General features: G+C 44.3%; 1 protein-coding gene across 2 annotated transcripts in view; it reads right to left on the bottom strand.

Annotated features, from left to right (window-relative positions):
• EIF2B4 (eukaryotic translation initiation factor 2B subunit delta) overlaps positions 1 to 27,018 on the bottom strand; it is a 256,404-nt gene that overhangs the window by 101,214 nt on the left and 128,172 nt on the right. The window contains exons 6-8 of one of the 2 annotated variants that reach the window (XM_069605480.1): positions 4,075 to 4,116; positions 3,655 to 3,746; positions 2,312 to 2,426 (exon numbers count right to left, since the gene is read on the bottom strand). In XM_069605480.1, the coding sequence (XP_069461581.1) occupies positions 2,312 to 2,426; positions 3,655 to 3,746; positions 4,075 to 4,116 (249 nt within the window). The remainder of the gene's footprint in view (positions 1 to 2,311; positions 2,427 to 3,654; positions 3,747 to 4,074; positions 4,117 to 27,018) is intronic. The other variant, XM_069605481.1, reaches the window with a different exon arrangement.

The following is a 27,018-nucleotide window of genomic DNA, read 5'->3' as shown; positions in this document are numbered from 1 at the left end:
TAGTCCAACTGAACTGCTCGATGTACTTGAACAAATACACTCCCCACAAGAGCAGCCTTCAACAGAGGGGCCTACTGGCTTCATGTCCGGAGAGCCAAAAAACTCCATCAAAGAGCTGTTAAAAGGTATGCTAAAAGAAGAAAGGATGCACTGACCAAAGGTTCTAAATCTCAAATCGATTCACTTAATCAAGCTTCATGCACCACTACTGACACAACTACAGATGAAGATCACATTGATCTTCAACAACTTTCAAAAGAAAGCCAAGAAGCTTTAATATTACCCACAAAGTCTCCTTTAAAATCATCTAACAATATAACAAATTCTCCAAAAATCCCGTCTTCGTTCGTTAACATAAATCCCCTGAAGGAAACTAACCCGGTGAATTCTGACAACAAAGAAGTACCAACACATCTCAATGAGATTAATAAAGCATCAAAAACATCTAAACGAAGAAACAAAAAAGTCAACGCGACATCAAAGCGCTCACTAGCAGGTGTAGAGTCCTTGAACGAGCAGGTCCCGGCACAACTAATTGGTGTTAAATCGAACCTAGCCAACTATTTTCCAATATGTGGCAGAACTCGCACTACTCGCCATGATGATACACTGCCTTTAGGATTTCCTACCACTACAATGACTAAAACTTATAGTGAAGCCTGCACATATGAACCAAACCCCATCCCGATCTCTATGGGAACTAATGATCTTCAAATGGACGAACAAATCACTCTCTGTATTAGTATCGCCAGTGGTACATTTATCATCTTCACAGCTGAGTAACTTGAACCCGATCATTCCTAATGCTCTACCACTCACTCCTTCCAACGCTCCAATTGTACCGAACTGTCTTGCTACTAACACTAGCAAAACAGACTCGGCCCCATTATCTCGATCAGAGATAGTCGTTAATGGACGAGGTAAAGTATCATCTCTTACAACATTACCTCCGGCGGAATCACTCTCCTTGCCAACAACCAATCAAGTCCAGCCCAGTGTACTACCATCCATTGAGCACAATTGCACAATGGTGCACGGTCCTCCACAACATAGAGCCGTCCTGGAAGCACCATCTTCCACTATGCTAACACATTATGATATCTTGGACATTCTAAGGAAAGAACTTTATGAGAGATCCACTAAAACTATCTTAGACAATGAACTAACAAATTCAAATTCGATCAGCTCGCAAATGTTTATATAGTTTATTATTTAGATGTTTAAGTTACGTTTTGATGTAAAGTATAGGTGCTGAGTATTTTATTAAAAACTATACCAGTGTTGTGCGTTTTCTGTGGTTAACTGTCTGGTACAACTGTTATTCTGCTAAACCAGGTTATACCTGATCTGCTAATGTCTTGGAAGCAGATTACTGTGCAGAGCATCTTTTATCAGATGGAGTGTCGGAACCGTTAAGATGGATTTCTAAAGTTAGCCCTGGTGGGAGGGCAGAGACTTTAGGCGGCCACCCTAGTTATGGTGAACATGGAAAAGACAAAAACACTGAGATGTTACCCAAACCCCAATCATGGTAATGTAGATGAGCAGTTAAGGCTTATTGTCAGAAGTGAGGGAGAGTGGTCTAGAGCTACATAGAGTCATGCAGGGCAACAACCAATAATTCAAGTTACAAAGTCAGTGTCAAATAATACAGCAAATTATTAGGCATTTAAGAACATAATGGAAGATAAAAATCACAGGTACACATTCACTTTTAGCGATATCATCTCTTACTAACAGTCATCAGATATGTAATAAAATGTAGGAAAAATTGACAGAATAAGCCGAACCCCACTTCATGTGGTTTCCAGGTCTTGCCCCCCCAAACCCTTCCTAGCCAGCATGTCAAAAAAAAGTTGCTATCTTTCTGGGCCAATTAAAATAAATACTTTGGTTCACTTTCTGGGATAACAGAAATACCCCTGGTAATTTCTTCCCTCATTATTAATCTCAAGAAAGCAGGGCTTGTTCTGACGACTGCTACTGCTCCTTAACTTAGAGGCACTCCTTTGCATCTTAGAATACAAACCACTTCAGAAATCAGAACATAGAAAAAGGTGAGAAAAGACCAGACGGGGGAATAAACAGACTCCAGAATAAACCACTCCATTAACAATAGTTGCACATTGCACAGGTTTAGCAAGGGTGCAGCATAGATTTATTCAATCCACTCATTGAAAAAGCTGAATGCATGACAGTGAAAGGAATGTCAAGGAGAGATGGGCAAAGTGGTGACAACTTACATTAAGACATCAAGACAAATTATAGGATAGAGACATGCCATATATTGCTTTATTGACTTCTCACATACCTGTTTGAATACGTGCAGTAAGGCTATGCAGCGTGAATTGGACCCTGTGATGATGCCGTGTGAGTACTGTAGGCCGAGCCGTACCACAGACGGATGAATGACCGTGGCGGGAATGCTGAGAACAAAAAAGACAAACTTCAGGGACTCTGAAGAAAGATGGTCATTTGTCTACCTCACAAAAGGGTCAGGGGCACTCTTCTGTTCCAGCAGGCAGAAGCCTCAAATAAACGTAACAGAGCGCAGCAAAACACCTGAAATCAGCACTGTGGCTTCTAAAGGGAGAAGTAGTGCCAGGGAGGGTCGAGCCAAAGGGGTTTATGAAGTTAAGCTGTTTGGGCCATTTAACTATTACAGGCCAATGACAAGATTTGACTGTTTCTACGTACAACGACAATCTCACACACATACAACCAATCTGTCTTTTGGAGTTGCAACAAAGAGCAACCACACAAACATAAAATACAGTAATTATTAAATCAAAACCGTTGCTTACAGGTTCAAGTGTTTTGCACTTAACCAATCAGTGGACCTCCATTATTGCTTGCCCTCCTGAAATTAGCTGGCGCAGAGGACATCTTGCTTCTAACATTCTGCTTGCAGTATGGGATTTCTCATTATCCTGGTAGAACAGAGGTTTAGGGTCATGTTGAGCAAGACAGTTCTCCTGTGAAGAAACCAACTATGTATTCGCTGCTACTAGATGTGTAAGCAACTGGGTGAGCCAGGGAGCATCTGAGGGGTTTTGCAGGCATACCACAGTGCCAGATGAAATGGGTTGGTTATGTCGGATCACTGTGTGCAAATTAGGTGCAGAGATTGAGCTAACTGATACGCGCCTCAAATCCAACACTGCACTTGGCACAAAACATGCATAAGAGTCTGTGATTTGGGGTATTTGTGCGATTGCTATTGATTGCGTCATTTTGAGCACCTCCATTTAGTAGGTCCCTAATTCCGCAAGCCACTGCAGTACACCAGAGGTCATTCGACTTGTGGATTATGAAACATCAAAATCCTTTTGAGGAAAGGGAGAAAACGTGCATCTGTATTCCATGTGTAGAGAGGTCTACTTATGTAATTAGAGTCTGGGACAACTTTGTGGGGGTGGCACCCTTAAACCTTCCCTCGGTCACACAGACTTTGCTCCCATATCCATTTTTGTAGTTGTGAACCATGCACAGATACACAAGTCAAGGACATTCTATCATGTATTGGCTGGGATTTGTGCTCTCTACATGTTCTCATCACTTGCCTGTGATGCTTTAGATTTCAATAAAATGGCTTACGTTGGGGGAGGGGCAACATTAGGACGAGAGAAGAAAAATGGGGCAAGTCATACACACCTCATCTGCTGTGTTAATGGGATCTTCCGGCTGTACTGATGCAAATGGGAAAAGAGGTTAACTTTGGTTCTGTAATCTGGCCTTAGAGGAACCTAAGAAACAGGACACAATTAGTTGGCAAAAGGAATAATATCAGAGGCATTGTAATCTGAAAATGGTCACTAGACCTCACACAGGTTATAGCAGCACTGCAAACAAAAGATATAATGAAACCACTTTCCTGGCGCAAAGAGCAGATTGTTTTCTATATTAGGAGAATACCAGTGGTAACAGGCTGTACACAAAATGTATTGACTACTGATGGGATAGCATTCCATTTAGCAAAGCGGGGATACAATCCAGTGAGTAATGAGCAAAGCCACACAATCAAAGACTAAAACCAACAGCTAGGAAAAACTTCTGCAAACGTCACATGCAAACCTTCATCCCATAGGCATGCTTAAAACCACTGACCGCAAAAGCCTGCAAGAAACCAGAAAACACAATAAGGTGCAATTGCAGAATGTGTGAAAGAGAAGCAATAGTTCCAACATGTTAAACATGTGCATTGGGGATCTAGATCATGACTCCGATTATTCTTAATGTGCCTGGCATTAAGGCCTCTGGTGGCATTCCTGGGTTTTGATTTTTATTGCCTGGGGTCTCCTGTACCTGCCTGATCGCTGCCTTCCCTACCATCTTTACACCTGCTCCATCTCTGATGCATAGACACTGTTTCTGGACATCTATTACCTACATAAAGTGCAGAGACGTCCGGATTCTGCGCAGCAAGCAGCAGGCCAAGGACTGCTTAGGGATTCCAAATATCAGTTGAACAAATACCTTCCGCATCTTGTTGCCCTATGACCCAGAGTGTAAACCCTGCTCAGTGGTTCTTAGCAGTATCTGGATGTTGCGGACTCCTGAGCATCATTTAAGGACTCAGCAACCACTCTGGATTCCAATCAAGGCATTGAAACCCCACTTTCAATGACTCCAAAAATCTAACTTGGCAGCTCTGCTGGAGGGGGGGGGGGGCTCAATGACAAACATAGCTACGCCATACTGCCAAATTTCAAACAAGGTTCCGCAATGCTGCCAAATTCCAAGCAAGGCTCAGCAATGCTACCAAATTCCAAGCAAAGCTCAGCAAGGCTACCAAATTCCAAACAAGGCTCAGCAAGGCTACCAAATTCCAAACAAGGCTCAGCAAGGCTACCAAATTCTAAACAAGGCTCAGCAAGGCTGCCAAATTCCAAACAAGGCTCAGCAAGGCTGCCAAATTCCAAACAAAGCTCAGCAATGCTACCGCATTCCAAACCATTCACAACTGCTAGATATCGATCAACTATGCCACCATAGCCCAAACACAGCTGAGCAACAGACTGCATAACACCTCAGTGAAGCAGTGAAACACGTTTGTGTGTTACTCCGAGGTTCCCATCATAGCTCAGTAACAACAATAAAGTCAGACACTAAATATCCCTGAATGATGCCAACAAACTCAAAGCATGGCCGACTGGCACCTGTACATTCCAAACAGCTGTTAAGATAAAGTTCCAAAAGTTAGTTGGCCAATTCTGTCAGAGTACAACATAGATCTCTCATGCTACCACTTAATGAACATAATTCACTGACTTAACAAATAGACTAGCACACAGATGCCCAATTGCCAAATACTGGCCAACGAGGACTTCAGAGTCTAAACATGCTCTGAATAAAGCCAACAGACTCTGAAACGAACTTGAAACAAACACCAGAGATCAGACTGTGCTTAGTGACCTCACGGCTCAAGGAAACTTATTCTAAATGCAGCCTCATTCTCAACATACCTCTGTGGACTACCACTATTCATGTAAACATGTAAACATGCTAGTACTAAATGATTTATGGAGAACCCGATATGAAGGGAACATTCTCATTTCGGTTTGATGAACATTTTGGCAGCATTAATGCCTTACCAGTTACCTTCAGGAGAACTGAAGCTACTCTGTGCTTGCATGCAATTTTCACACATCAAACCTACCAACTAAGTGAGGCCCCAGATGCAAAATGTATAAATGCCACACCCAATCCCTATGGAGGCTTAAGGGCTGGTTGCTGAAGATTAACACAACTAAATTCTCAGAGCACATCATATTATATGCATTCACCATCCAGACAACTCACAATCTCTCCATGCAGCCTGTCATTCTTTTCTCTGCACTCTGTTGCAACACTTACTGCCCTGACCTGCCCCACACAGCAGTAAGAGGGAGGGGAAGCGAGAGAAATAGAGGGAGCAAGAGAGAAAGACACAAATAGTGGCATATGGAGGGAGAAAAGAAGATAAGATAGAAGCGATAGAGAAGGGAGACACAATGAGAGAGAGAGAAACACAGAAAGAGCCAGTGACAGGGACCGAGTGACTGATGGAGGCAAAGAGTATGAGAGTGTGCCATTTTGCAAGGAAGTATAAACTGTCGCTTTTTTATTTTTGTTAATGTAATAAAATGATGATGGTAATTCCATCTCTGAAAGGGTACTCTGCTGATCAATTTCCCCATTCACAAGCTCAATGCCAAAAGCACAGTGCACTGTTGCATCAGTAGTCCGATGCAGCTCCTGCCCTACATTGGCACATAGCAGGTTCATGGCGCAGGTTCCCGCTTGATATCGGAGTTGACAGCTTAGGAAAGATTGCTCTTTTGGCAACTGTCCCACCCGTCATCTTTTTTGCTTTGTCTTCTAACCTGCTCTGAATTTTTCCTGAGGGCGTGTAAAGCATTCAGCTTCACCACCCCACCCAACCCCCCGACCTTTTGCTAATTTGTTGTTATGGGGAAACTGATCAGTCCTTCAGACTATCAGTACTGGGAAACTAGGTTTCCCTTTTAACGTTTACACTTTTGTACTTTTTAACATTGCACAAAGCATTTTACAATGCAGTGCAATGGGGATACTTTTGTATCACCCTAGCCTTTTACAATTGGGATTTTTGGTTACTTTTATATATGCTTAAAGACAAGCTGGTGGCAGCAATTGTATTGTTACAATTGTTGGGTTACTTATAATGTGCACATTTGCGTTTAACGTGTATGGCTACCAAACGTTGTTATTTCCTAAAATGGCCACACCACAAGGTTTTCGCTTGTTCTTTGGCCCTTTTGTTGTTTGGCTTTCCTCCTGCCGTACCAGGTCTGACATTTCCATATAAGGTCATGTACTTGCCCAGGAAAGCTGCAACTTTCAGAGGCCACTGACGCCTTTGTTTGTGTGGGTGTGTGTGGCCCAGGAATTGAGTGGGACTGTGATTCCCACTCCACATCCATGGTGCCAGTAAGTCTTGGAGTGGGGCATGAGTGAAAACCCCACAGTTGCCCTTGATTGGGCAACTATTGGCTGTTTGAATGGTGCAGATGGGATTGGACATACTTCCAGGATGGATTTTGGATAAGAGGACTCCTACAGCCATTTCATGAGATCAGTGTCAAGCCAAGGATCCCTCGTAGTACAACAGCCGGCTGAAGATCCGAAGAAGATTCTTGAAGAGGCTCAGCCTGCCTTCCTGCATCTGGCCCGGCAAAGTCATGTTGGACTACCGGATCTGCAAAAGCCCTGTGCAGTGCTTCAATCCCTGCACTGGAGGGACAAATCATTCTCAATGTGTTCTTGAGGATCCAGCCGTCCTGAGCCTTTCGAGGTGTCCTTGGATCACATGGTGGACTGTACAGCTTTCCGATAGAACCGTCACTGTTCTGTGTTGGCAGCCAGAACTTGGTGGTCGTCAGCTTGTGGTATAAAAATCGGCTTCCCGATGAATTTCTGCCTCCCAGCTTCAAGGGATCCTGTCCTTGAATCAACCCCTTGTCACCGGGACCCGACGGGAACCGCTGGAGAGTCAGTTGCCGACTCGAACCAGGGGAGAGGCCACAACTTGACCCGACCTCGAACTGCCGCTTCACCGAAATGCACATCCGAGCAACAGGGTCACTGTTTTGACAATGGCCAATTAGAACAACTGGAGCACCACTCATCGGCCTTTCCCGTAGTTAAAAAATCTGATTCGGCCTGGCCTGACCTCTAACACATCCTGGGGAGTGCCCCGACCTGCTTCGCCAAAAGCTGCTCTGAAACAGCACAGAGCTACCACATTCAAACCTGCTAGACGCCCACTTGCCACTTGGGCACTGTTAGGGAGAATTTTCAGTTTCTGTGCTAATTTCCTTTAACCTGAGAGACCCCCAGAAGGTTTGCTGGACTCTGGACTTTTTCTGATTTATTCTCCTAAGTGAGTGGAACTTTTTACCACTCACTCATTCTTTTTCTCTGACTGGGATTCTGATTTGACTGTTTTTATGGAGTATGCTTTCCTCTATGTGTTTAACTCAGGCACCCTCTGAGCAGTGTCACTGGGGAGTCCCTTTGGCTTCTCTTTATGTTTTATTTCACCCTCTTGTGTGAACTACAGGTCCCAAGAGTACTAAGATAAAAGTTATCTTAGTTTTACTTTTATGGGACCAGCGCACACCACCTTATGTGAGGTGCTGGGGGGTTATATTGTAACTCTTTTCCCACAGCTCATGTGACTTTGTTACAGTAACTAACAAACTTAAAATTGGCTGGTGGCAGTGGATACTTTTTCTACCTGCTGTGCGGGTTACTAGCAGGTGGATTTCTCAGCTGCAATACAGCACCCGTGGGTGCCCATTTTCCCAAAACGGTCCAAGTCTTCTTTTTTTGCCATTTTCCGTTTCCAAGTTCCTTCTGGGCTCTCCTACGATTCCAGGTAGGGGTGGGCCCTTTGCGAGTTTTGTAATTGGTGGGCTTCTCCCCTGAAGCCCGTCCAGGCACCAGTGTGTCTGGGAAGGCAGGAAGTGAGGGAGGGTGCCGAAACTTCACTGCCGTTTGTTTGTAGGTGTGCCTTGCTAAAACCAGTTTAAACTGAATGAATGGGTTCCGGCATATAAGGCAAAGATTTCTGGACTACAGACAGACAGAGTCGAGCACTGGAACTGGAAATCCGAAGCAGAGACGCCTGCAGCACCTTCAAGAACCGCAAAAGTACTGGTGAAGCCATGCACCTGTGCTGAACCAGTTTTCAACTCGACAGGGAAGCTCCACCAAGGACGACTTCCTCCCTTGGGCTATTCGGACCAACTAGCCTCAAGACCTTTGGGCCATCCTCCAACATCCTGCGACTTTCCTGGGCAGCAGAACACCAATACCCGAGGTACTTGGACCATTTGGGAGTTCATCGTCTTACGAACATCGAATCTCAATGAAACTTCACAAACATTTGTGTGGACCTACAGAAGCAGGAATTCCTCACCAAAAGTCCACTCACAAGAGTTAAAGACCGAGTAATCGAAGAGAATCCAACCAGCGATATTAGTTTCTTCTTGGAGCTAAGAAAAAGGCACCAAAACCACAAAGAGCCTTGGGAGTGAGCTGAATCCTTTGATGCTGACCCCCTCTCTCTCTCTCTAGTGCTGCTGCAGAAGCTCACCGAAGGTCCCCTCCTTTCGTCCACATGACCAAGGAGCAGGAATCAGGGTCTTCATCGTTGCATCCAGAAGGCAAGCAGCTACATTTTCAACTCCACTCTTCAGGTACCGTGGGTCTTGGGTTACACTTACCTTAGGCCATGTTCAAAACTCCTTTGCTTTGGGAGTGCTGTTTTTCTAATTTGGGAGTTGATCTCAACTCCACTGTGCAGGTCTTGGAACCTGTATTCCAACAGGAAGGCTTCTCTTGAGCTCCTGTGCCTCCTACAAGAACAGCCGACTGGTTACTTAAATTTTTCTCTGAAGATTTTCATCAGAAACTGCTGCTGTCCATTTGACTGTGGCTTTGCTGGTTCCCAAAGGTCCATCTTCTTGATCCTACTGGCTTAGGCAATGCTGGTTCCTCTATAAACGTGAATGGTGAACACTTTTTTAGTTAGGAAACAGACTGCCTAAATCCCTCTTGGAGAGTGCTCATTGTTACTTTACCAGTTGCTAGCTGTGTTCTGTCCATCCTTTACTTCCCCTTAAACTGAATTTTGCAAAGGCGATACCTATAAGTGCTTTTACTGACCCTAACTGAAGCCACTCTGTGTGCTGGAAATGCAAAGCATATGCAAAGTTACTGACCTGCATTATTGGTCCTTTTATAATCGTATTCCTTTTCTAATTGAAGGTTATTGGCAGGGGCTGCATTTTAGGTTGGTGTGCCTTGTGTATATATAAATAAATATATTTTAATATAACTTTAAGTAAGTGATTCCTTGGGTCTATGCATGTACTGATTTCTTTGTACTGCTCTACAGCTCGCACAACTCCCTCTTAAAATGAGCCTGGCTGCTCAGCCAATCTACCGACCTGTGTAGTACAGGCCTATATTAAGAATTGGGTCCCTAATACCAAGAGATAAATCTTATGAAGTCTAACCCCAGTTGGATTTTAGAAAACTTACCTAACCGGCACACACGATCCAACATACCGAAAATGAGCACGATCTGCTCCCATCACTGTTCAAAGCCGAGTTAGATGCCTGTTAGGAAAGATTTCCCTTTACTGCACCCTCTCCTTCCATTTCTATGGACCCCCACATTTTTTGCTTTTATTTTTGATTCTGACCTGCTCTTTTTGCAGTGCAGTCAAGTCTTAAGCTTCACTACACTGGCTTTTGCTCATTTTGTTAATGGGAAACTGACTTCAGGCTGTCAGTACTCAGAAACATGGTTTCCCTTAGTCTTGTTACTTTGTTACTACGTTCGGTAATTTGTTATCACTTTGGTAACTTTCTATTATCTTACAATGAAGTACAATGGGGAACACTTTTTGTTTTGTCCTAAACGAACAATCAGAGAATTTTTGGTTACTCTAGGTGTTAAGAGGAATCTGAGGGCGCCCTCACTTCTTTCCCAAACATATCCTCCTCCCAGGTGGCCAAGGGAAGAGCCGTCGCTATCAGATCGTGACTCTGGGGATGGATATGCAAGGGAGGATCACCTGGGTGGAGGAGACGTGGGGTTGAGGATCCCTTGTGTGAGACACGGTATCCCTCATTTCCCTTTTCTAATGAATCTAATATCCCCCAGGCCTTTGTAGGTTATTACCAATCCTAACCTATCTTTTACCTAAAGTATTGACCAGTAAACAGCACTTTAGTACTGGGACGAGGAAGATGCAACAAAGAACTAATTCTGCGTAGTCTAGTTGGCAAGTCTCTAATCGAGCGTGCAGGATAATTAAAGGCCAGTGCTGGCAGAAGGAGGGGGACCTGAATGAGAGAGCAGTTGTGTGGAAGCGAAACCCAGAGAAGTCCAGAGAATCCGGAGAGGGACGCAGAGCGAGCACAGCAGGAAGCCAGGTGGAAAGCAGGCCAGCACGAAAAAACTGCAGAGGAGAGCTGGTGCTCCCCTCTGAACCGGAGACGCATCTGGAGAGCCCGGGTGAGAGCCGAAGGAGTACCACCGTATGAACCGCAGCAGAGAACGAGCTGACGGAGTCACAGAGGCAGTGAGGTGTATCGGATATACCGGCGGGTGAGAGAGAAGCTGTCCACGAAGTTGTCCACAAAGTTGTGGGAGTACCGGCAGGACAGAGAACGCTTCCCAGAGACAGGACCAGTGCTGCATCCCCACACCCGACATCAGACACACCAAGCGACACCGGTGAGTCTGCCAAGGAGCGCTGGGAGCCCTAGGGTGTACTGACACAGGTTTCAATGGGACATTTACCATATATGAGCAGCGTATAAAAAAAAGACTAATTAAGCGAATTTCCTTAAGGCAATTTGAGGAAAAATACAGAATAATTACAACCACTAAGTCAAGAATGATGATAAAACCCAGAGGAAACCTTGATACCAGTGAAGTGCATTGGTTATGAACTGACATGAAAAGCAATGCTAACAGACAAAGCCAAATAAGCAAGCATAAGTGAATGATTTGAATGACCATTTACAAGAGGCTAACAAGCATTGCCAAAAGTCAAGTAGATATTATTGCACATTGCTGAAAGACATACATGGTTGAGAAAAGAAAACCTGTAGAAACCTGGCAAAAGGGCATCAGAGGTTTTGAGCAGAATGCATGAAACAGTGAATACTTTTCCTAGCAGGAGAGTTTACTGGGAAGCCTGTGTTAATCATTGCAAGTGAAAGCTACTAACAATTGAATAGTGATAAAAGAAGCAACAATAAAGCTTCAAGGGAACTTGAAAGGATAACAAGTCAAGCCTTACTGTGAAGCTCAGACTTTGGCAAAATACCTGTGAAGCAAACACAAGAAAGTTGTTTCGGTTGCGTGACCTGTAATGGGTGGACCGTGTGGTCTGACAACTGCGCCTAGACCGAACAAACCCACCCAAGGAAAGCCACTTCGTAATTAAATAAAGGAAGACCTGTGTGAATTGAAATTGAAGATCTGAACTTTATAAATTGATGAAAGGTAAATAAATTTGACGAGCTAGGAAGTGTCCCAAGGAACTGTTATTTTGGAACATTGAATATCCTATGGAGTTATGTTATTTTGGAACGTTTACAGACTTGAAAGCTTGCGGAAGGGAACCCCTCTTTTGTAAAGTGAACTGTTGAACCTTGGGGAAGGGAAGACCCTTTTCCATTCAAGCGCTGGACGAAGCTCTGAACATTTGTGAACACTTCTTATTTGAGGCGGACATCCCTACACATGGTTTACAATTAGATGTGAGGGAAAGTATTGTTTTTGGACACAGACAGACATTTGCTTTGGACTTCCTGACACAGACTGTCATTAGTGTTATTCAGGTAGGGAAATCACACCTTATTATAGGGCAAGATAGGCCTTTTTCCCACCCTACGTTTTTAGTTAATAAAAGTCTATATCCCAAATCCTATTCCGTGGTCTGGGTCTACCTCATGAAGCCTTCAAAGTGTGCTAAATGGACAAGCTGGTGGCAGCGGTTACTTTTGCTATTTTTTGGTACATTTCATTTTAGCCTTACTAGGTTTCGCTACCAACTGTGGCTAGTGGTCAAACATGGCCATTCCACAAGGTCTTCTGGCTTGTCCTTTGGCCATCTTGTGTTTATCCTTCTTCCTGGCTTGTGAGGCCAGGAAAATCCCTACATGGACTTCCAGGAAGACGCAGAAGGATTCACTTGCCACGGTCAGACTAGGCCTCCTATCTCGGGTTCCCTTGATGCTAGGACCATGACATTTTACAGAGGTGAATCTTATAGCACAAGCTGAGGATCTCTCGAGTTCCAGTGACATCACACACCCCTTGACCTCTGACGACATTACAGGAAGTGATGTAATTTGACCCCCCCACAAAGACATCACGGGAAGTGATGGAACAGGACCTTTCACCCCTTGACAAAACAGGAAGTGGCATCACATAGCATTGTTACTAAGTACACTATGAAAAATATGGTTACGATATAACTATGATGAGATATAAAATTCATAGAAGAATGGATCACCATATGGATCGTCAATATCGTATAGGCCCATATTAAAAAATTACTGTGAATGCAAGCTGACGTCCAAGGCCAAATGATAATGATTTATTATACAGCACCTATGCTTAAGTGCTTTATATCGAACATATATACATACAATAACACCCAACCTGTGATGGTACTCATTTATCGACCTCAGAAGGATGAAAATCTGAGTTAAGGTGTTTAAGAACAGACTAAATCAGTGACTCGCTCCCTGAAGTATGCCTGAAATAAAACTTTAATTAGTCAAGCAACTATTGTATAGAATTAGAATTCAAGAAAGACAAATTATTTGCTATTCCTAATCTTTCCTATTTAGTGGCACTGCTGAAAGTGTTACACTGGTGGAGCCCACTTGGCTTTTAAAAAAAAAAAAAATGTATAAAGAGGTCTGAACAAGAATGCCAGCCACTCCGGAAACAAAGAGCCACATGGCGCTGGCCAGAGCCCAGGAGCTTACACTAAAACATAAAAACATTTTTTAGGAGAAGCAATGGCGACCCTATATGACGTCCCTGGGGACACTAGGCACAGTTAGTAGCCAAATGCAGTTAGGTTAAAGCGAGAAAAAAAACACCAAAAAATAGCTAAAAGTAACTGCTGCAACCAGCTTGTCCCTTAGGCACACCTAAAGTAACCAGAAATCCTCTGTGTGTTAGTCTAGGGAAAAACAAAAAGTGTACCCCATTGTACTGCATTGTAAAATGCATTGCACAATGATAAAACAAGTTACCAAAAGTGGCAACAAAGTAACAAGACTAAGGGAAATAATGTTTCCCAGTACTGACAGCTGAAGGACATGTCGGTTTCCCCATGACAAAATGGGCAAAAGCCAGTGTAGTAAAGCGGAAGGCAAAACTGCACTGCAAAAAGAGCATGTCAGAATCAAAAATAAAAGCAAAATGTTTGGGGTTCCATAGAAATGGAAGGAAAGGTGCTGTAAAGAGAAATCTTTCCTAACAAGTCCCATACAATGTATACATTTCTCATGGCGGAGGACGGTCTTCCCTCTCCACTATGGGCTGGCCACGACCCCTTCAGGTATTGTCAGATGCTTCCAAGCCTTCACAACCTTGTTCCAAACAGTACTCACTCCAGACTCTACCCTTGGGACAGGGGAACACAAGCAGGGCCTGTCATCCTCCTCCAGAATCCTCTCCTGTATAGGATTGACATGTATCTCCTTTTGTATTAAAAGAACATGAGCAGACCCATCGCCTCTGGATTCTTTTTCCTCACTTTGGTTCATGGAGCATGTTATCCTGCTTCAGGGGGGGCCTGGTCTCTGCTGTATTTCTTATTGGTTGTTTCTAATTGCGAGATGAATCCTCACTCCGGATATGTTGTTCCCTAACCGTTTCCAGATTATACCAATTAGGGAATGTGCGTTTTCTCTAGGGCATTGGCGACTTATCAGCTTTCTCAGATTGCTTTTCTGCAGTGTGGCCAAGGAGTTCTAGGTAGTAGCGGCGTTCAGTGCCATCACGGAAATCCACTCTTACGCCAAGCAGTGCTGTGCGTCTTTCTCTGCCTGCACCTCGCTACTGATGCTGAACAGAGGGAATCGCAAAGCGCGAAATGCCCAGGGCACTTCTTGGTTGACTTCTTGCCGGTAATAAGTCTCTTGATCTTCTTAAAACTAGGACTGTTGCAGGTTCACAAACCAGGTGCTTCCTAACCTAATCACACTGGCTAGTTGTCTCCTGCCTCATGGTTAATTTCTGTACTGTTTTGTGTGCACTCCAAGCTTCAAATATAACCAAGGTACCTTTGGTGAGTGGATACCGCATCTCCTGGTCTGTAGATGGCCAACAGGATCCTGCCTCATCCAGACAGAGGCACATACGGTAGTGGCAGGACTAACCCAGTTCCAAGCGGCCCGCTACCCCCACATAATAGCATTCAGAGGTCCGTGCCCTCACACTCACTAAAAATGCTATATGCATTATGCTAATGCAGCGAGTTATTGTCCATCGTTCTACCCATCGTTAGCAACTAAACTGCTGTTTCATGAGGAGCACAGCTAAAATAATGTAGATTGTATTTCAGAGGTTGCTTGCAAACAAGTGCACAAAACACAATGTAGTTACATAGCTTTATTATTATTTTTTTTAAAACAGTCACTTCCTACAGCCCCTCATAAATTCAGAAATGGCATTTTATCCATTAACTCAATTATAATTCTTCCAGTATACGCGGACTGGTGCCATCTGATATTTTACTACATTTGGCAAAAGAGATCCAACCATGAAGTGATTCTATAGCTCATTGCCTTGCAAGCGGTCTTCCATGGAATGATAAAAGATCAACAGAAGACTTATAACATAGAATTTAGCTCAACACCTTCATTGGTCAGCCTCACAACGATCAGGTTGGGGCTGGATAAGTGCTTACTTTCTGTTGGAAAGATCGGTCCCCTAACACAACTGTATGCTCGATCCGGCTTTCTGATGCAGTGTACAGGATGGATAGAAAAAAAAGAAAAAAGGTGAGAGGATTCCTAATTCTCCATGGGTTTGCTGGCCTCTCTGGGGCATAGGTTCTTCCTTCGGAGTTCCTCCTCATTCCACAGTCTGTCCTGAGGGATGGGATGGTATGGTGTTAATGCTGGAGCGAGCTTGGGGTTTCTAATAAACTAAAAGAAAATGAGCCAAAGGTGTCAGGGTAAATAACAAAACAACTTAACTGTCCAATTTAAAAGACTTCCCTAATCTACTATACCCAGCCCAATGTGTAGAGCACCAAGCTTTTCAGTTCCTCTCCTCCTAGTCTCAGTCTTGGATATGAAATGGGTTGACTTCTCTGGCTCCTCAGTGTGGAACACAATGGCCAGAAAGTACTTCTAACTGACCCTAGCTTTGGCAATTACATTACCAACAGGAATTCACGGCTGCTGTACTTGTCGGGGCATTACAGCACTTATCAGCAAGTATTTCTTCCACCTTGTCAGGGTTGTCATGCTGATCTTTAGGGAAGATTTTCTTTTTGCAGCTTTCTTCCCATAGACTTCTATGAGACACCTTTGTTATTTTGCTTTCATTTGCCTGCGGACCTACTTTTTTGAGCTTTTGCTTTGTGCACATTTTTAATGGGGAACCTAATCCTTCCCTATCAGTACTGGGAGACTACATCTCCGTTATGAAGTTTCTTGTATTTTTAAAACTGGACACATCACCTCAAAGTGAAGTGCAGTTAGGATACTGTGTATCCTTAAAACGTTTTATTTTGTAACTTTTGTATAATGTGTCCAAGATGTGCGGGTGGCAGCGCATATTTTTCAACCATGCATTTGACTTTTTACTTGTGCACGTTTGCATTTAACAGTCTAAAGAGTAACATATACTCTAAAGTGTCTGTGCCACAAGATTTTTCAGCTGCGCTTTGGCCATCTTGCCCATTGGCCTTCTTCCTGCGCTCTCGGGTCTGGAATTGCCATTTATGGAATGCCCTTCCCTAGGCAAAGCTTCTGCTTTCCCAGGCAAAGTGGTGGTCTGCGTGTGTGGCCGGATGTGGGGGCTGGGACTTTCTGGTCCAAGTCCATATCCATGTACCAGCTCTAGCTGGGCAGAATGTTTGGCCAATGGCTATGGTTGGATAGCCACTTCCAGTGTGAATGGTGCCGATCCTTCCGATTTGTGGGCCTGGTGATGTAGTCCACATCCTGGATTAACCATTCGACAGATCATCGTTGGAGTCCAGACTCCTTCAAAAAAGTGCACTCTGCTGTAGACCGGCGGACAACCGTTGCAGCTAACCAGCATTGCCCCCAGTCAAGTCCCTGTGAATCCCTGCTAGTCTGCCTTTATCTCAAGAAGGCCCTCGTTGGTACTTTAACCCCTGGAATGCTGGAAACAACAGGACTCAAACCCTGCACGAGGATCGGTACTTGCTAAGCCCCTCGAAAGTGTACCTGGACCATCCGGTAAACTGACCAGCTCTCTCCTGGGGTAGCTCACTGCAGCCATTGTTATTCAGAGTGCATCCTTGGAACTTGGAAGTTCCTCAACGTTTACTACAAGATGCCTGCTCCTGGTTTTTTTTTAACCCTTTAGCCCCAACGGAAGGTATGCAGGACCTGTACCTTTGTTCACCAACCAAAGATCGCCTGTCGTCGCCTGAACAAGGTGACTCCTATTGAATCCAGTCTTCCATTCTCCTTTCTGTTCTCACCTTTCCTAGGACCCCATGGTTACTACTTAAAGGAATAGTGCGCTCAAAAATATTATTGTCCCGCGCATTCGGGCATGTGGTTTAAAGCATACGTTGATCGATCGTGAAAACATTTCCTATGCACGTTACCATAGTTTTCCTCACTTTTACACATGCAAAATTAGGCAGCAGGGCGTGGCCATCTTGTGCTAATCTTATCCGTTGCCGCATCGCCCTGAGGTGAACTGCCCTGGCGGCACTAAATCATATCCCCCCCCCGCCCCTAAAGCTGATATCACTAGACGCGTACGGCCCATTTCACAATGCCAATGCACATCTCGTGTCAACGTTCTAGGCGCTCCAAGTAAAGACTGTCTCCATTGAAATGGCAGGACGCCTCTTTCCTCAATAAGTATAAACAGACCGCTTCTAATCAGACTACATCAGAGTTGCTTTTTCAAGCGTTTCACTGTCTTTTTTTGTGTATCCTGTGGCTAGTTTCTGCTCTGTTCATTTATCTTCGTTGCTCGTAGCCCGTGTGAACAGATACTAGTACTATCATTACTATCTATTTTAATTTTGTCGTATGATGGCAGCAATACAGCCCTACCAGTACAAGCCGGAGTATTCTTAGGCAGAAGTAGTCAAAAGAGAAAGATGTGGAAACAATGGTGCTTCGGGCGACAGTTGGGAGGACCAATCACCGGATCAAGAGCCTGAGCCTAGTCGCATTGACGACGTCGCCACCTGGTGTACCTGCAATCAGTGCAAGGTCATGCCAACCGAGGAGGAGAACTTCTGCAGCCGAGAAAACTCTGGATGCTCGGCCTACATATTAGAAGAAGACACACCACCGATATGTGTTACCGAGCTGCATGACTTTAGGCAGCTTGCCTCACAAGGTCCGTGTTGAGGATTATGATGGTTCTTATGCATGAACTTCGCGCAACAGTTCGCCTTCGCAATCCAAGTAACGAGTAAGTGTACTCTAGATCTGATGTCACTGATGTCACTTAGGCCACTGAAATGTCATGTCTCTTATATTGTTGTATCTTTGATCTATCACCGCCAAATTAATGTAGTCTTGCAATTCTATACGTCGCTCACGATTTGGGGAAATCATAGTGGTCATCTTATGCGTCTTTCACGTACAACCCAGAAACAATATTTCTCTGTGCCACAAACGTTACGGAATGCATAGCTGTTCACTTTTGTAATGTGTCTACACTTTAAAGCACAAGTTGATTGATCAACCAAGTAACATTTGTACTGGCAACTATGCCATAGGATACAAGATTGCATTTTCAACTAACGTTTGATACACTTATGTTCATTTAAATGCAGTTTGTATCTTTCTCTTCCACAGGTGGTACAGGCTGGTGGCCTATCATGCGTTAACATGGTGGCTTCATGGGAGGCTCAGATACCGCGTTTGACGAGTTATACCTGCATGTGTCGTTGGTGCCATTAGAGCCACATTCCCCAGTGACAGTGGTCAGTACAGGGGATTTTCCCACACTGTGCTGCAACCCGAAGTATACAATTTGTAGTACATTTGTGCCATCAATATCAGCAACAAAATACAACTGAACTTTTATGAATAGTTGTTTCAATTTTTCATTGAATCAGGATACGCTCACTTGGGCTGGCAGGGCGGGAACGGCCAAGGTGCCAAACAGCATGTACACTTCAAAGGCATCTTCCGCGCAGTGGACATTGAACACATGGCCTAGCCAGACCCAGTGTCTACTGCCACTAATTCACGTACACACCCACTTTTCTAATTCTTTATAAACCCCCTTGATATTTATGCTGAGAACATCTGTGAGCACTGAAAGTCAGCTCGTCATCATGCTACCTGTGAACATCTGTGAGCACTGAAAGTCAGCTTGTGATCGCGCTACCTGTACTCCTGCTACTAACTACCCTGCTAGCTGATTCTAACTGTTTGTTAGTCAAGGTACTGGGCAGGTCACAATCATTTTCATCTTTTTTTGATCTCTAAATTTCTATCTATTTCGAACAAATGTACCCAGTAGTGTAATGTTAGTTCATCTCATTGCCTTTACCATTGTCTTCTGTTTAATTTGTTCTGTTCTCGATATATAGCAAATGTCATTGGTGTAAATTGGGATAGAATTGCATCCTTCAAGGACCAGGTCTATAAGCATGGTTCCTTTTGATGCATTAAAGTACATTCAACGGACGAATAACACGTTACGATTTGTGTCACATCAATCAATTCTATATGCAAGTTATCCTAGTGTATAGTCGAATTCGCTACACAGGTTTTGCTTCTGTGACCAAAACAAACATTGCATAGAAAAATTATGATATAATTCCATCTTGCTCACGCATTCACGTAAAACATTTTTTTAACTACGTGTACTTTTTTTTTACAAATTTTTCAAGAATTCCTGCTTGTATGGTTGGCGGTTGCCGTTCTAAGACCCATAACAAACTTAAGGGCACAATAATGCATACATTCCCAAGGAATCTAGATCTAATAAGAGAATGAGTCAGATAGTGTGGATTTGTGCCAGGTGAGCTTGAAAGTAGAGCCCAGGATGTCTTGGGGGACTTGAGGGGTGATCGATTCCGCATCTGCAGCATGCACTTTACCGCAGATATGTACGACCAATCGCAGTACACCTAGAAACATCAACCCAGAACGTCTCGTAAATTGCTTCCAAATGCAATTCCAACTCTATTCATGCACATGCTGGACCAGGTGAGTCCCGGATGATCAATTAGCTGTAGGCATGGGGGTACTGAACAGGTAACTAAATGAACGGATTGGTGCTTTCGGTGTAAATGTTTCTTACTAAACTTTGCATATTTACCAGATTGTATTACTTTATAACTATACCACATTTTGCTAGACAACTGTCCCTGGTTTTAGCAGCATCATAGAAACTAATTATGAACATAGAAAAGTATGCCATAGTGCCCTTCGAAATAAATAATCTTTTCGTAATCGGTTGCTTCACATGTCAATTCTTTTAGGTGAGCATATTAACTGAAGCACAGACCATTGGTAGTAACGACATTACTGACACGTCCAGTATACCAATGGTGAGCCATTCAGACTTGCAGAAGTTAATATTATTGAGAGTTGGATCATTCCACATATCTAATGCAAATCTATTTTTACCTTTACCACTTTGTGACAATACACTGAAAATGAAGGAGCAAGATTCTGCTTCCATTTCTTTTCAGGAGTCAACAACAACTTTAAGCGCCTATCAGGTAGTTTTATTTTGCTTTTCGATTACGGGAATGTATTATGCATGGAATTTTAAATAATATGAAATAGTTTACGTATCCTATCGCTAGTTAACATAATGCGTCATTTATGGGTTTTTATTTATATGTTCCATTGTCTGCATCTGATTGTCTCTGTTCAATTTCACTGTTTTCATCCATACTACAATAAGTACTATGTTGCAGGGGGATGCTGGTACTTCAACTATAATTACATCATCCTGTGGAGCGGTCCAGAGTATGAGTTATGCGTACTGACAGTTCCCTTGAATGAAAGAAAGTAAATCCTACATCTGATACTATTAAACAGTGACATTCATGTAAACGTGCAGTGTTTCAAACTTCTATCATTTCAGTTCTAACGTTACAATTTCTACCTTAATGCAGAATACAATGCAAAATGCTTGAGTGTAACATTACAATCAGTAGGTTTTGCACGGGTATCTGATCGAGTACACCTGCCATCAATCAGGTGAAATTCGAAATGTCTATTTTGACTAAATGACGTACACGGTTTACGAGGGTATGTATGTAAGCGATGTGTGCGGTGAAAGAATTGGATTTCAAATACGATTGTTTTTTTAAAAAAAATGATTATATTCAAGGGATGTATACAAGGTTGGGAATTAGAAGAGGGGGCACATGGATCAGATGCGGTGGACCAGGTTGCTGGTGCGGTCGTTACATTGAAGAACACGGTTTCACAGACAATCAAGAAAACAAGGGTAACTTACAAACTATTTCGTTAAGAAAAGTGTTTTGGGCTGGTGTTGTCTTCATAACATGTTTTATTAATCTGAAGTGCTATATAGTGTATGTTGGAATTACATTGAACATGTTTTTACAACCCATCTCCTAGAGGCCCAGAAGGAAAAGAAGTATGAAGACACAGACAACAAATGAAACCAAAGATGCTGCTTGCCAAACAGATTTCACCATGCAGCTACCATTATTTGAGGCGCAGCGTGGTCCAGTCAATAAGCAGACTCGAGATGCTTATGCCCAATGGCCAGAAAATGAATTGAATGTGACCGGTGAAGCAAGCAAAGTGTCTTTGAGCCATTGCTACAGTGTGAGAACTCGAAAGGATGAAGAAGAAACTGAATATAAGGAAGATGCTTTTGAATTACTCAGTGACCACTTCACACAATCTACACCTGCAAAAGAGGGGTCACCCAATAAACAATCAACATTGATGGTTTCTCTAATTCATGTGCAAATAACACAAACTGAAATAACAGACACTGAAGCCTCAATGCAATTGACCGAGGAACTTGCCAAAGATCTCGACGTGTCTAGTTTGCCCGATACGTCCACCACAGTGGAGTCACAAACCACATTCATGCAGGACGATAGTCTAATAAAGGAGCACAAATACATTGTATTCACAGCTGCCTGGTACAGATTATGCTGAAATGTGTCCATCCAGTGAGGGGGAAAGTATGCGGGGAGCCATTGGTGAATGTGACTCGTGTATCACAAGGCACTAACCTGAAAATCCAAGCCACCTGTGCCCGGCTCCAGGCTACAGTGCCAGCTGGAAATCTACTGTGTGCAGCAGCTTTACTTTTCAGTGGCTCGACTTCTAGTAAGTTGTCCAGCTTCTGTCAATTTGTGGGTCTTCAGTTCCTTGCTAAAACGCAGTACTATAAATATCAAAGAGAATTTTTATTTTCCGCTATTAGTGAAGCCTGGAAAATTGAACAAATGTCAATTGAAAGGACATTCTCTGAGAAACGGTTCAGGCTAGCTGGCGATGGACAGTGTGACAGCCCCTGATTTTCAGCAAAGTACTGCACAGACCACTTCCAGGACATGGAAACTAAAATAATTGTGAGTTTGGTGGTCGTGCAGGTGTCTGAATGTAAATCCTCAGTGGCCATGGAGAAACATGGTTTTATAAAATCACTCGAAGATCTCCAATCGAGGGGAATGCATATAGACCTCATAGCCACCGACAGACATGTTTCAATAGCCAAGGCCATGCGAGAGCAGTTTCAAACATTCGCCATCAATTTGATGTATGTCACGTTGCCAACTCAATCGATTAAATAAATAAATAAATCACAGCTGCTGGTAAAAGCAAGTGTACTGAAAATATTTTACAATGGTCCCAGTCTTTGAGCAACCATCTTTGGTGGTGCTACAAAACTTGTGATGGGTCTGTGGAAATTCTACTTGAAAAATGGCGCTCATTGATGCACCACTGTTCCAATGTCCACTCGTGGACAGAAAACCTACATTTTCACCAATGTGAACATGGACCATTATCAGAGGAGCAGCAACGCAAGAAGAAGTGGTTGGTTCCATCTTCACCTCGACACAAAGCTCTTGAGAAGATCGTGTTTGATAAATCTATCAATAGATCTGAAGGGACTCACAGGATTCTGTCACACAGGAGGTTTGGAGGTGTTCCACAATATGTGCCTAAAGTACAGGCCCACGAGATTGCATTTTGGCATAGACGGGATGCAATATCGAACACTACTAGCGGTATTAGTGCAGAACGAGAACATAGGGAGACCACAATCGAGAACTGCAGGAAACTTTGGGATGCTTTGTTACACAATGGCCTTTGCAGAAAGAAGCACAAAATGGGTGGTCAAGCCAATATACCAGGAAATGGAATTCGATTTTGTGAAAGATCTCACTTTGACTGTGTTGGACATGTATACTCATGGAATCGCTCAGATTTTGTTCCTAGGACACATAAATTGCCACAAAACATTGCAAATGTGCCCTGTCCACCAAAAGCAGACCTTGTGGAACTGTTATTTTCCTGGTTCAAATGATTAACTGCTATTTATATGTTTAACAATGTTTATACATTGTACACGACCAATGGAAATCTATTCAACTTGAATTTCAAAGCTATTAAAAGTATAAATTGTCTAAATACAGCGTTTAACTGTCTTTTCAAATGTATCCTCTTTCTCAATTTCTTTTTGCAAGAAGTGCCTGATGGAGGATGCCATACAGTGTAACTCTGTGCTTTCACACTCCCCGCTTTCGTCAAGCTCTTGTGGGTCCTTCACTGATCGGGGGAGGGTCAGATGGGTCAGCATGAAAGCAACTGCGGAGTCTGCAGTTGCCTTAGCAAGCACGTGTACAAATTGTTGAATAAATATGCGTCCCACTAAGGAATGAAACCTAGGCTAGATATCAAGCATGCAAGAACTACTGACTGTAAGAAAAACAACGCATGATAGGTGGCTTTTGGTGTGAAATAGGTGCATTCTGCCCTATATGTTTTTATGGGGGCATGTGTTAGGGATCGTTGCTATCGGATGCCTTATCAGAAGGGCCGATCTTTGATTTGCGGCCTTTGGAGTCTAACGATTTGAAACACAGTGGGGATAGGTGTTAGTGTTACCAAAATATATGACTACTCCAGATTAGGTATATGGGAGGTGAATTCGAGGTGGTGCGGGGTAGGGTCTGGAGAACAGATGCGGTCAAAGGGAACAGGTGTCATGGGTTCAGGGGACTGCGGCCTGGCACGAGGGGGTTGGAGATGGCATGAGTCAGTCAGTAGAGACAGATTGTGCACAAAGGTTGGAGCAGGGCTTGGTCTGACATTCTCGTATGAGCACATTTTATCAGGGCTCGAGGCTCGCTACTTGCAAAAATGAATAGCTGCCTTGCCGTGAGAACAGGAGTCGGGCTGAGCTGACAGGTGGTGGGGGCTGGCTACGTGAGGCGCTGGGAGAGTGAGCAGTTCACCAGAGGTACAGAGGGACTCTAAAAATAAGGCATTTGGAAGTAAACAAAACGAGGTTCAATGCATACACATTATCAGAGCGTTAATACACTTCTATGAAACATGGGTGATGCAAATAGGTACAGGAGTGGTGGAGGCGTCTCCCACCTTAGCTTAGACGTAATTTGACCGGTACGAGAATGGGTCAGGGGGCGGAATATACCGCCTCTCCTCCAACATTTGTTAGTGCGCATGAAGTTCAGTGGAGATGGAAGCGCACTTCTATTTATGACTTGGGAGTGTCTCATGTTATCCGTAGAGCACATTCCTCCTCGAAAACAGGGCGCACAGAGATGTGACAATGGGGAGGACACCAACTGAAACTGCTTTCATAAAATAAGTAAATCACTATAAACTTGGTGCGGCATTGGTGGATGCCAGCAAACAATTAGTTTCTTTTTCGAAAATATTTCAAATGCCACGTTGGTCTGCAGGGCAAAATCGCTCCCATGGGAGTTAAGGTCACTGCGTTTGATTTTTGCTTGTGAGCTGTGCACACCCACGCATCATACACTGTATGTGTCTGATTTGTGGCTTCCCTTCACCAAAAGCAAACTTAGCATAGGCACTTCTAAGCAGGGTCGATTATTTTTCGTTCTTGGAAGAAAGGGAGGATTTGCAATGGAATGAATAAAGGGAAGTGTGTAACACCGTCAAATATGATGAGGTACGCCATTCCAAAACTGGACAAAGGATCATGTAATTTCATTTTATGAAAATTCATGTTCCTCTGAACGGACACTCTGTTACACAGAGAGAATGGAAATGCCGAATATTATGTAAGATTTACTGCAGACGAGTTTATAGACGGAACGAGTCAAGGTTTCATTTTATGACTGGTATTGCTGGCTAACATTGTAATGAGTTGTAGTTATTGGCATATTGTAACGACACGCAAAAACAACCTGTGTGAACTTGTCTTTGTCCCGGGCACATGGGCAGTCCAGCACCGAAATGTTGTCCACGTCTGTGTTCCCACAGGTTCCACCAACGCCAAATTCTATGCTAATATTCAGTTAAAATGCTGTTTGTGTTTTTCGAATTCTTCAGTCGGCTTCCGCATGTTATAAGAGGCGTCACGAGATCGCTGGTTACCTTTTCTTCCTGGGGAGCGAGGAGATGAGGCTGCCAGTCTGTCGATGGATCTTCGCAAAGATGAAAGAGCAACGCGGGGAACCGACCCAACACCCTCCTGACAATAAACGACAGGATTGAGCTGAACCAGCTCCCAACGTCACGGGTAGCACTTCTCTGTATTTGCGTGACATCAGGACAGTGTAAACACTGACAGAGAAGGCCAGGTGAAGTCCACTTTGGTACCAGCAGTTCGAGGGACGGATCTTCGGTAATTCCTCGGTGGTAGTAATGGCACAGATACCGGCAGGGCACAAGACCAGCAGAAAAGGAAATGGGGAGGCAGACCCTTCAAGGAGGAAAGAAAGAGTTGGGGAAGAGAACGAACACCCCAGGACCGGACCCCTTCCCAACCAAGGAATGGTGCAGGACTAGAGAGGAACCCAGGCAGGGACCTACCTAACCCCAAGGACCAAGTACCAGACTGGAACCCAAGGGGGCAAGTAACAAGGCAGGGCAGGGCACAAGGAACACAGCAAAGGATAAGGAGCACTGGGCTAAGCACGAGGTAGAAATAGGAACAGGACAGGAGCAGAACAGAGACTCAGGCAAAGTTGGGCTCCTGGAGCGTGTACACGGAACAAACCGCGTTGAGGCACGTTGTTTCCGGGTCTGCAAAGGCTATTTATAGCCTGGGACCAAAGTGAGGCTTGGAACGCAAGCCGCTGTCACTGCGCATGCGCGAAACGTCGGATACTGATGTTCCGCGCATGCGCAGGACATTCAAGATGGCCGCGCCCAGGGAGCCGGGAGCCCGGACCGCGGTATGCCAAGGAGAAAGGCGCCAACGCGGATACAATCTCCAGGAGGGAGACCGCCGCAGCTGAGGACCCCGACCCCCAGACCAGGTGAGTGGCGCGCGCTGCGTGACACCATACCCCCTCCCGGACAACCCCGGGGCACCAGGTTTCCAGGGATAGCGACGGAAGAAGTCCCGAACTAAGCGCGGGGCATGCACAAAGGAGCAAGGCTCCCAAGTGCGGTCACAAGCCGGATAGCCCTTCCAACTGACCAAATACTGAAGCACCCCACGCCTAATCCGCGAATCACAAATCTCCTCCACCTCAAACTCAGGGACCCCCTGGACCAACACCGGGGCAGGACGGGAACTTGGACGGCCGAGAACATCGGGCACACAGGGTTTCAAAAGAGAGATATGAAAAACAGGATGTATCCGCCAAGAGTGAGGCAAAGACAAACGAAAGGCAACAGGGGAAATGCGTCGAAGGACGAGAAAGGGCCCAAAAAAGCGGGGAGCCAATTTCACGGGCAAATTGCGAACAGGCAGATTCTTGGAAGATAGCCAAACCATATCGCCAACCTGAAGGTCGGGCTCAGGACTCCGCCGTTTATCGGCCTGAACTTTCATGCGTGCTTGTGCCACTGCCAAGGTACTGGCCGCCAGGCGATGTTGATCACGGATGAGAGCCACCATGGCATCAGCCGACGGAATGGCACTAGGAGGCATCCGACGAAGAGGCAGCAGCTTGGGGTGCAGACCAACAGAACAAACGAAGGGACTGAGTCCGGTAGCAGAATGAACAGCATTGTTGTAAGCCACCTCTGCGGTGTCTAACCAATCTGACAAGTTGTCCTGAGTGGCATTAGCGTAACATCGCAGGT

Source organism: Ambystoma mexicanum, chromosome 4p (assembly GCF_040938575.1).
Source record: "Ambystoma mexicanum isolate Mex_15411 chromosome 4p, UKY_AmexF1_1, whole genome shotgun sequence".
In the NCBI taxonomy this organism is placed as follows: Eukaryota; Metazoa; Chordata; class Amphibia; order Caudata; family Ambystomatidae; genus Ambystoma; species Ambystoma mexicanum.
Note: the sequence above shows the minus strand (reverse complement) of the source record. Positions and strands in the feature narration are given on the sequence as shown.